The following is a 12,041-nucleotide window of genomic DNA, read 5'->3' as shown; positions in this document are numbered from 1 at the left end:
CTGTTTTTGTAATAAACCATAATACCAGCAATGCAATTCAAAATAATGATGATGATTATTATGATGATGATAAAAATACAATAAATAATAATTTAAAGCCTAATAAATGATCTACAAAAGTTTAGTTAGCAGGAAAAAAAAATACATAAACACAATATCACAGATTGCTGCTTAATTTGTTTTAGATTGAGACTGTTTCATCAAGAAACTAACTGGCAGCGTATGATCAAATGTGGACCTTTGGTGTTTTTCACTTCGAAAACACTGTGGGTCACGTGTGTCCCCTTGAAGCTTCCGTAGTTAGTCACATGAGTTCGCAGATTGTTTATAGTCAGACAGCAGCTGATATGTCGCTGTCATAGATCAGAGACTAATCTGGTCGAAAATGCTCTCAGAGTGATAAAAGATGATTTTATATGAACGTTTCCGAACATCGACAGTGATTTGACTCCTTTATCCGGTGTAACTGAAGTGTTTTTTTGGATCGAAAGCAGAACCGGAGCAGAACTAACACACTGTATCAGACGCGTCCTGTCAATCAAAAATCGCTACAGTGTTTCGATGTGTCACAGTTGTAAATACATTCCAGTAGAGATTCAGTTAACGCGACTGATTTTATGTTTTAATAAAGAGTATCAACTCGGAGCGCGCGTCTCCGCCAGGCGGTTTCGCAACATGCAGAGACACTGATTTGTCTTATTATTTATTTTCATTCAAAATCCGTTAGTTTGCATGTATAATCAGTTGGCTTTTTAAAGGCCAGCATGCTGCGATGGATTCTGGGGGGTCGAGAGGCGCAGGGGACAGTGGAGGTGAGTAAGAACACACCATAAACCACAGATACAGTGGATAGATGGGTCATTCTGTGAAACTGCTGTCTGTTTCATTTCTCTTTAAGATTATATTACATAATGCCATTAAGTGTTTATAAAGTGCATTGTACCATCTATCAATATATGTAGAGAAACAACTATGCCAGGATTGACAGTTCAGACTTGCTAGTTACTTGCATACATAAAGTCCATAAAGTCATGCAAGATGTTTATTGAAAAAAAAAAAAAAAAAAAATAATAATAATATATATATATATATATATATATATATATATATATATATATATATGAAGACTTCAGATGCAAAAGCCTCTAAGTGCCATCTGAAATTTTCTTCTAAAATGATAATTTTTATCAAGTTTTTATGTTTATGTTCAGTTATTTCACTTTAATGGCAATGAAAAATACCTATTAATTGTCATTAAAGTGAAATTACTGAACTTAAATATTGCATCTGAACTCTTCATATATACACAAACACACACACACACACACACATACATATATATATATATATATATATATATATATATATATATATATATATATATATACACACACACACATACACATACATACATATATATATTTATATTTGTGTATATATATATATATATATATATATATATATATATATATAAAATACATATACAGTACCGGTCAAAAGTTTGGAAACATTAAGTCTCTTAATCTCCCCAAGGCTGAATTTATTTGATAAAAAATACAGTAAAAACAGTAATATTGTGAAATATTATTGCAATTTAAATGAACTGGTTCCTGTTTTAATCCTGTGATCAAAGCTGAATTTTCAGTGTCACATGATCCTTCAGAAATCACTCTAATATGATGATGTGATGCTCAAGAAACATTTATTATTATTATCAATGTTGAAATCAGTTGTGCTGCTTAATATTTTGGTGGAAACTGTGATTTTTTTTTCTGCCTCTTTAATGAATGGAAAGTTCAAAAGAACAACATTTATTATAAATATAACTGTTTATAATATATATTCATTTCATAAATTTCTTTACTGTCTTTTTAAATCAATTTAATGTGCCTTTGCTAAATAAAAGTATAAATTTCTTTTATTTTATAAATAAAATCTTACTTACCCCAAACTTATTTATGTCTGTGTACAGTGATTTAAAAAAAAGCAGCTAAAACTGTTTTCAACATTGATAATAATAAGAAATGCTCTTAGAATGAATTCTGAAGGATCATGTGACACTGAGACTAAAATAATGGCTTTTGAAAGTTCAGCTTTGATATTTTAAAATATATTACAACAGAAACCAGTTATTAAAATTTGAATAATATTTCACAATCATACTGCTTTTACTGTAGACTACTTTCAAAAACATGAATGTTTCCAAACTTTTGACCAAAATGTGTTTTATTTAATAAGACAGCACAGAAAAGTTAGGCTGGAGTAAAGGTAAAAAAAAAAAAGGCTGTTCTAAAAGTCACAAAAACTCCAGTTTAGCATAACCCATGCCCATTTTGTTGTCATTATTTACCAATAAGCAGAAGATAAGAAGCAAGTTTCAGTGTCCAGTTCTCTTAAAGACAGGCCGACGCAGTCCAGCAAACAGCAGTCATTTCAGCACATTCTGTGCTAGATTGAAGCAATGATTCGTTTGTCTATTATATTCTCTCCGTGGGCAGAAGAGCGCGGCGCTGTTCATTGGGGAGGAACAGCCCAAAAACTGTTTCACGGAGATGCAGGTGCTGAAAGGACACTTTGACATTGTTCGATTTCTGGTGCAGATTGATGACTTAAGGTGAGCAATCCTCTTCTTCTGCCCCTGACCAGTGATTGACAGCTAAGACCGAGTCAGATAATCTCCAAAAGCAAACTTACAGAGCGTGACAAGAGCTTAATCATCACAGCTTCAGGGAGTTTGGCGTGTGTGCACTTCAACACACACTTGATGGTGTCCATCGGCTCCGGGCCCGTCCGCATTAACCGCTTTTAAAAAGCTCATGTATATACAAACACACGGCGCAGGGCAGGGGTTATTGTTCTTGAAGAGTGTGTGTGTGTGTGTGTGTGTTCCGGCTGGCTGCTCCTGGTGATCTGGGTTCAGTATAGGAGTGTTTCAGGTGAGGGCAGTGTGCAGAACGTCACTGATTGCTTTTAGAGTCCCGAGTCCTGTTTCTCTTCTCCAAAGCCTTTCATACTTCCTCTGTCTCATCCCTTTATCATAGTTTCATTCTCCTGTTCTTCCTGCAGACCATTCGTTTCTGAGCTCGAGAGGTCAAAGGTGACCGCAGCATTTGTTAAGATCCAATCAGAAGAGAGGAACTGTCCTAGTGCATGCTTTTTATTTCAAGCAGGCGATGTTGGTTGCACTTTATTTTACAGTACTGTTTCACATGTACTTATTGTAGTAGTGACACTTACTGAGTAATAACTAGGTTCTAACCCTGAACCTAACCTTAACCCATGTAGTTCGTTACCTTACATTATTCAGTACTTTGGTAGGATAGTACATCGAAAGTGCGTGTACTGTAAAATAAAGTGCTACCGTGATGTTTGATATATTTTGTGCTTTGCGGTTTGCTTTATTTAACCACTCAACTAGTTAATGCAGATAAAGTAGCATGGCCTCTGTGTGTTTTGTGGTTGTCAGGTTTGCCTCTGCCGGAGACGATGGTCTGGTGCTGATCTGGAATGTTGAGGTGAGCAGAACTGAACTTCTGGAATATGCTAATCGTATGTAAATGATATGTTAATGATATGGTAAATACATGAAATAGGTTAGAAGTCAGCCTGGTGCTGGCTGATTGTATTTTGGCATAAATAGTATTAAAAAAATAATATTAATAATAATATTGCCAATAATAAAACTATTTAATATTAGTACTAATAATAATTAGGGCTGTCAAATTGATTCATTGCTATTAATCACCTCTAACAAAGTTTTTATTTACATTAGTATATATGTGTGTGTGTGTATATATATTTATATATGTCTGTGTGCGTGTCACAGACATATATATATATATATATAAATATATATATACACAATAATAATATATATTATAGTAATATAATATATACACACACACATATAATGTAAATAAAAACTTTTTTGTTAGATGCGATTAATCATGATTAATCGATTTGACAGCCTTAATAATTTATTGTTATTAAAAAAGCCTAATTTTAAGACCTTTGCATTGTGACACCACAGTTCTAAAAAGCCTTCTGTAATGAAAATTATTTTATTTTAAATAAATATATATTATTTTATTTCATTTCATATATATATATGTGTGTGTGTGTATGTATGTTAGATGCTATTAATCGCATATAATCGATTTGACAGCACTCATTTATATATATTTTTTTATTTATATTTATATATATCTTTTCACAATATTGACAATATTGAGCTTGATGTATTCATATTTTGCAACAGTTTGTTGAGGGTGTTTTTCTTTGTTCACGCTTTTATAAAATAAATAAAAATTTAAGTTTTAATTGTCCACGGTCATATTACTATATTACATTTACTCTCTGACCTCAAGCTCAATATAAGTGAAAAACCAGCAGAATTTGTTTGTGTGTGTGTGTGTGTGTGTGTGTGTGTGTGTGTGTGTGTGTTTCAGACTGGTGATTGTTTGTTGGAGTTGCGCGGCCATACGCAGCAGATCACTGCGATGACATCATACACCATCATCAGAGGTGGAAACACACACACAGCGCTCATTACAGCATCATCAGACCGAACACTCAGTGTATCCTTTTACACACACACGTTCTGCTGAAGTGAGTGTGAGTGTGTGTGTTTGTTGATGGTTGTCCTTAATTCTACAGCAGTTATGGGATCCAGATTCAGGAAACCGAGTGCAGAATATATCTGATCTCCAGTCCTCTGTGAAGGTACACGTGAACTGTGTGTGTGGCCAACTTCCTGTTTCAGTGTGCAGATGGTTTGGATTGTGTGTTCCTCTTTCAGTGTGTGTAGGTGGACTCTGTGTGTTTACACACTGATTGATGTGTGTGTTTTTCAGTGTTTGCTGGTGTTGGATCGCTTGGACGTCTGGCTCTCGGGTGGAAATGAACTGTGTGTTTGGAACAGAGACTTTGAGCTGCAGTGTAAAACAGTTCATCACAGTGATGAAGGTACACACACACACACACACACACACACACACACACACACACACACACACACACACACACACACAGATAAATAAATGTATGAATAAAGTTCCTGAAGAGCAAATTCTACACAGGAACTTCTGCCAAAGATCAGAAACTGTCTATAAAACACAATAGAATTGCCAAAATAATTGTTTTCAAACTACTTTCAAATGTCTCTTATGCTCACCAAGGCTACATTTTTTAAATCTAAAATACAGTAAAAAAGTCTATTTTATTATATTTTAAAATGTAATTTATTCCTGTGATCAAAGCTGAATTTTCAGCATCATTACTCCAGTCTTCAGTGTTACATGATCCTTCAGAAATCATTCAAATATGATGATTTGCTGCTCAAGAAACATTTCTTATTGTTGAAAAGAGCTATGCTGCTTAATATTGGTAGAAATATTTTATAAATAAATATATATATTTTTTTAAAACAATGAGAGATTCAGATTTTCAGGATTCTTTGATGAATAGAAAGATCTTTTGAATAGAAATATGAATAGAAATAGAATAGAATTATTTTGTAGCACTATGTCTTTAATGTCATCCTTGCTGATGCTTTAATTTCTTTAAAAAAAAAAATCTTACTGGCCCCAAACTTTTGAACAGTATATGTACAGTGTATTTAAATAAAATTATTTTAATACATTTTCTGCTTCATTCTGAAGGAATCTCAGCTATGCTGGAGCTACCGAAGAACTTCATTGCAGCTGCCATGGATAAAGAGATTGGTAACTGAAAAATAATTTTTCAAGATGTTGAATACCTAAAAAAAATGAATAGTGCTTGTAGTGCTTCTTTGCTTGTAGTTAAATGAATGATTTGAAGTGATTTCTGATGTTTCAGTGATTTTTAAGTTGAACCTGTCCGGCTCAGACATTGTGGTCATGGCCATGCGTCATCTAGCTGACCATCGGGACACCATCCATTCTCTCATCACCATCAACGGTGAGACGTTTAATGGAAATCAATCCTATATTCATTCCCCATACACACATTAAGATAGTTTTGTATCTACTACCAGCTTGTGTTGAGTATTGTTGCGTTTTTGTTCATCTCAGACGGCTTGTTTGCGAGTGGCTCTCATATCGGTGAGCTCATCATCTGGGATTCAGTGGATTGGACGATCCAGGCTTATGAGCACATTGTGTGGGAGGAGCCAGCAGTAGACAGCCAATCAGAGGTCAGACTGACTCAACAGAAACCGATCGAGAAGTCCATTCGACACATGAGCTCAGACGGAGAGGTAAAGGAGCGTAGAAGCTGAAATTCCATTATAAATAGAGAAAATGCATTTATGTATGATAATTGCATCATGTGAATGTTGCCTCAGTTTATAGTGGCGGCTGTAGGCAGTGGTCTGTATGTTTATAATGTGCCGATGAAGAGCGTGGTGGCGTACAGGAAGATCGCCCATGACTCCAATGTCTTGCACACCATGCTGCAGAAGGACGGGTATGAAAGGCATCCGTATCTACGTTCTCCGAAACATCTTTTGTGAAGCATTTGACTAAAGCAAAGTGTGTTTTTAGGCAGTTGATGTCGTGCTCTGAGGACGGCAGTGTGAGGATGTGGGAGTTACAGGACCTCCCCCTTCCCGCTGAACCCGCCTCCTCAGGTGAGCAGGACACGCCCCCTTTCACAGCTCAGGCATCCATCCGTTTGATCTTTTAAATGCCCTCTCACCCCTTTCCTCTTTCCATCACAACCCACATCCTTCCTTCCCTTTTTCTGAAATTGATCCAGATGTTCTCATGTCATCATTCATCTGGCCATCCTGTGCAGAGTGGTTCAGTCCAGCTGCTGTAAAATGATAAACCGAGAGACGTCCTGAACGACCACCAATATTTAAATCGAACAGCTTTGATGTTCTTCAATTAATTTGCTATTAATAATAAACTATGATAATAAATGTTATTATAATAACATAAGAAAAGATAGTATATAATGTTATCCTATTTATAATTATTACTCAGGGATACTTGATTCTGATTGGCCTATTGCAGCAATTGTAATTTTGGGATAATGTCTAGATGACTATATCCCTCGCTTGTATAACTTAAATACATCTTTAATATCATAATTATTTAGTTATAATGGTAACAATTTACAATAAGATTAGTTAACACGAACTAACAATGAGCAATACGTCTACAGCATTTATTCATTTTAGTTCAACATAATATTTTTTTTTAAAGCAAAAGTTGTGAAGTTGTGAACTAACATGAACATGAATGTATTTATTAAATAACGTTAACAAAGTTTAATAAATGTTGCAAATTTTTTTCTAACAAATATGACTGAAAGCAGAAGCTTATAGGTTTCTTTTAAAGTCTAAATGAATCATAATGATTTTACATTATCATGAGTGCAGTGTATTTTTCGAGTGGTTTGGCCAAATGAGATGTTTGCTCTCTCTTTCAGGGTTTTTTGGCATGTTTGGCACTTTTGGCCGGTCCAGTAAGCAGTCATGCCCTCCTGTCATGAAACTCCCAGAAGTCCCTGGTCTGCGCTCGCTGGAACTGAACGGTGATCTGATTGGTCACTCTGGAGCTGTGCAGGTACAGTATACATGTGGGTAATGTGGCACGGGTGATTTTTCTAGTGATCGACCTAGTTTCACGAACTAGTTTTAGATGAAAGCTTTTGATTATGAGTGTAGAAACAGTGTCTTATTAGGAGTCATTGATCCTGGATGGAGCAGAGAATCGTTTTGACCTGCAGTTTAATTAAACTTTCTGACAGAGTGAAGGATGCGATCTACATACAAGTCAACTTTCGCATTGATCACCTGACATGTAGTCTGTTTCACCAGCACACCCATCACATTAGCATTATGTTATCGAGTCATATTGCATGTTTCAATAAACTTCAGCAAGTTTGACTATTTGCTTGTCTTAAAGTGATTTAGGCATGCATATAAAACAAGAGGGATGAGTAATTGATGACTGTTCTTTTAAGGTATGTTCAATGTCTTATTACACTATCTGAGCTTGGCAGGATTTTTTTTTTAAAACTTTAAATATACATATATATATTTTAAACCCGTCTCTGACTATGAAAATGTTAGTTTGGCCAAGGCAGTGGAGGCTAACAGGAGCGGATTTGACTTACAGTAGCATTTTTAACCCTGAAACAGAAACGTCAGAAGAGGATGAGAGGGGTGGAGGACAGGAAAAGAGGCGAATTGAGACTTCATCTAATGACCTACACTTCTATTATTAGTTCTGTGTATAAAGTTTAAGAATGTTCTAGTTCCTGTAGCTGCTAGAGATTTGGCTCCAGCAACGCCAAGGTCACGGGTTCGACTCCCAGGGAACTCGCATAAAATGTTAAAAACCGATAAAATGTTTGCCTTGAATCTACTACGGCATCATATGAATGCAGACACTTTTAGTTACGTAAGCTGGATTTCATGCACGTTGGGTAATTTTTTTGTCATGTTATTTTGTCTTTAGATTAAAATATCCTTTATTTTATTGTCATTTGTTTTAGTTCGGGTTAAGGATTTCTTACTCAGTATTTTTGTCTTGCTTTCCAGTACAAATTAACTTTCTTAAATAAAGATATATTTACTTGAGAAGCAAAATGACTGAAAAATGGATCAAGATTAAGTGAGTTTATACTTAAAACAAGAGCAAATATCTGCCAAGAGGGTCCGAAAAATAATCTTGTTTTTCCTTAGAAGTACCTTTTTTTTGTTGTTGTAGATATTTGTTCTTGTTTAATCATTAACTCACTTCATTTTAATCAATTTGACAAAGTCATTTTGCTTCTCAAGTAAATTTCTTCATTTCGAATTTTTAGAAAGATTTCGAAAGATAATTTATCAACAAAAACATTTTAGTTGTCGTGAAATGTCAAACCAAATATTCAAACGTGCCAATTCTTTCTGCTTTAGTTATGCTCACTGTAATTATGTGAAAACATAAGTATTTTACGAAGTGACGATTTTGTATGAATTACGGCGTGATTTGTGTGGATTTTTAGAAAGCACATAAGCATGAAGGTCCAGCCCTAAACCTAACCATCAGTGGGAATATTCAAATCATATTGAATTCACCAATTAGCCACTAAAACATAAAATAGTGTGTTGGACAGAACTTATACAACATGATGAATTTTTGTACCTTTAACCCAAAATATGTCACTCAGTTTATGGCTTATCTTAATGGCATTTGACTTACGAATAACAAAAACGTATTTATCCACCTACTTTTTTTCCAACGCGGAAGCTATCTGTGAATGTGTGCAAGCCAGTGTTTATAACTATGACAATACATTCAGGTAATATGGTAAGAAATACAAGTTTGCAATATCAAGCAGCATAACACAAGCTGTTTTGTAGGCTATTGCTAAAAATAACTGAAAGCGGAAGCCAGGCGGTCACTGTGATTTTGCCAAGACATGTTCCTGGATCAACAAACTTTGTTGAGCTGGAACAACTTTCCTGTCATAAAATTTAGTCCTAACCCTATCCCTACCCATAAGTCATCCCGAACACTGATGTAGAAGCACCTAACCCTGCTTTTAAGCCTAAACTTGACAAAATTGTAAACCTGTCCCTCAAATCTGATTGGTTGATTGGAATGTTGATCCAGGAACTTACGTTAAAAGTGACGTGGATACGTTATGTGACTAAAGGAATGTGGCTTGTGTTCCAGATGTTCCTGAGTTTTAAGGAGAAGGGTCTGGTCACCTGCTCCACGGATCACCTGCTCATCGTGTGGAAGGATGGAGAGATGCAGTCTCAACTCCGCAGTCTCGCCGTCTTCCAGAAACTGGAGGAAAACCAGGAACTGTGACCTAACCTGCAAACATTTCCCCCCATCATCTTCAGGTCGTGTTTTAAATATGAACACCTTTCTTTGCCTTACTAACATCTGCATCACATCAGTGTTTTAACTTCAAATTGTTTCAGTATGATACAATGCTTACAATGTTGTGATTTTTAATTTGTTGGTTTTATGAGTGGGTTTTAAATAAGTGTCTTATAGTAAACTTCTGTTGATTTGTATATATTGTGTGATTGATGCGAGTGTAATTTTAAAACTGATTTTTTAAAAGTGCAATGGTAACACTTTACAATAGTTTATAGGCTGCATTAGCTAATATGAACTAAGAATGAGCATGATCATTTTGTTACAGCATGTATTAACCTTTGTTAATGTTACTTTATACAGTTGTTCATGTTAGTTCACAGTGATGCACACAACTTTTGATTTGAATGTATTAGTATATGTTGAAATGACCAATATATATGTAGAAGTATTGCTCATTTCTGGCTGACCTGATCTGGTTAAATGAAACCAAAATAGTGATTTTGAATACCTCTTGAATGTATGCTTCTGTATTTCTGACGAAAGTGCAGTTGATTAAAGCTTGGTGTGTCCATGTAAAATCAGATCACAAACACGTTATTGCAAATTTTTATTTTTGTGTGTGTGTCACAAACACAATGGTTTCAGAGTTGGAGTGAAATCTCGAAACGACAGCAGATGTAGAGACAGAATCAAACAGAAACAAAGCAAACAGACGTTTTATGCATTTCTTTTGTACAACTGACAATACAACAACAAAAAAAAAATCCTTCGACAAAGCAACCTGTTGAATGACATGTGACCACTTTTACTTTTAGTGATCGATTTGTTCAGTAAAAAATAGTTAATATACATTTGCGCAAGAAAAATGCTAGTGTGCATTCCCAGTACTTCAAAAATACAGTAATTGGCACAGAATCTGCACCCATCGATCGATACAGTTCACGCTCGCTAATCGACCAGGCTGCGTCTCATCCGGTTCTCAGAGCAAGACCCGCCCCTGGCTATGATGTCACTGTGAGGTCATAATGGTGTGCCAATAAGAGAGCCCTTTGATTGTGAGGGTGAAGTGTGACGGATGAGACTTTGAAAAGATTCACGACAACGTTCAATACATGACCGTGGACTAATCCGTCATGAATTATTTCACCTTTTTTTTAATACTTTAGGTAGTTAGGTAAAGTTAGTAAGGTAGTAAAGTATGCTGTACTGACAGTAGCTATGTTTCCATCCAGTTGTAAATTTAACATGCCCAAAATTGGAATATCGCATAAAACATCTGCGAATAAAGCACCGTTTCCATCCCACGTGTTCAAGAGAACAAAATTGTAAATTGGCGAAAAAAAAAAAAAAGTAAGGTGTTACAATCGGGGAAGCCACTGTGGCATAAATTAACGCAATAAACGCTGTCATGATATCTTTCGTTCATTTGCTGGTTTTTGGGAACGCAATCATGTGAGATCCTTCTGAGAGGGAATTAAACCAAATCATTCGGACGACAGGATGGCGTTTCAGAACGACCGAACCAACATTTGAGCTGCTGTGCGATGCAATTGGTCCACTGGTTATTTCAGTTATCCAATCACATCATCTGTTGAAGCAAAGTCACGTGAGTTTGTTGTTGCACATCGAAGGATTTATTTGGTAAATCTCTTTCCATCATAGTCTTCTTATTGGATAAAAATGTACCCACCTCAATTGGGTATTTTATGCACATTTTCAGAATTTTTATGCATAAAAATAGGTGGATGGAAACACAGCTAGTTAGTGATAATGGACGGAGCATGAGGGCTTCCCATGAGCCTGAGCGTTGAGATTCTCTGAATCTGAAATAAGACGCAGCTAAAATTAAAAATGAGCCTTTTGGGTGAACCTATAACATAACAGTAACCATCTCTAATTAAAGAAATATTTAGGCTCAAGTTGTCAACAGCACTGATGTCATAATATTGACCTCAAAGCTAAAATAATTGTGACTCTTGAAAATAAAGGAAGGATCGTTAAATTATGCACAAGGAGTCCAGAAATCAACCGCAGAAATGACATCAGTAATGCTTAAATAGAAGTTCATCCACCTTAGAAATGAGTTCCAGCTTTAAAATCATGACTTTAATATTACAACAATAATATTATAAATTATAATAAATGTATTTTTTCATAAATATGAGCTTTATGTCTCTGATTTTAAACCCTCTGGAACTTTTAAGTACACTACTGTAACTGCGACAT

General features: G+C 35.4%; 1 protein-coding gene across 1 annotated transcript; it reads left to right on the top strand.

The window, feature by feature from the left end:
- The first annotated feature begins 287 nt into the window (after positions 1-287).
- Positions 288-11,145, top strand: wdr41 (WD repeat domain 41). Its single transcript, XM_084387567.1, has 13 exons — positions 288-812; positions 2,499-2,614; positions 3,467-3,515; positions 4,449-4,577; positions 4,660-4,722; positions 4,854-4,965; positions 5,661-5,723; positions 5,839-5,940; positions 6,054-6,238; positions 6,326-6,447; positions 6,525-6,610; positions 7,417-7,553; positions 9,657-11,145. The coding sequence occupies exons 1-13, from the start codon at positions 765-767 to the stop codon at positions 9,795-9,797; spliced, it is 1,353 nt and encodes a 450-aa protein (XP_084243693.1). The 5' UTR covers positions 288-764; the 3' UTR covers positions 9,798-11,145.
- The last annotated feature ends 896 nt before the right edge of the window (positions 11,146-12,041 follow it).

Source organism: Rutilus rutilus (genome assembly GCF_951802725.1).
Source record: "Rutilus rutilus genome assembly, chromosome: 18".
Lineage (NCBI taxonomy): Eukaryota > Metazoa > Chordata > Actinopteri > Cypriniformes > Leuciscidae > Rutilus > Rutilus rutilus.
The sequence above is the reverse complement of the archived record's forward strand: the minus strand, read 5'-3'. Positions and strand labels throughout refer to the sequence as shown.

Bases quoted from the DNA above. Each gene is read 5' to 3' on its own strand.
- wdr41 (XM_084387567.1), top strand. From the start codon at position 765: ATGCTGCGATGGATTCTGGGGGGTCGAGAGGCGCAGGGGACAGTGGAG. The intron at 4,966-5,660 runs GTACACACACAC...TTCATTCTGAAG, and splicing joins AGTTCATCACAGTGATGAAG to GAATCTCAGCTATGCTGGAG. The intron at 6,611-7,416 runs GTGAGCAGGACA...TCTCTCTTTCAG, and splicing joins CGCTGAACCCGCCTCCTCAG to GGTTTTTTGGCATGTTTGGC.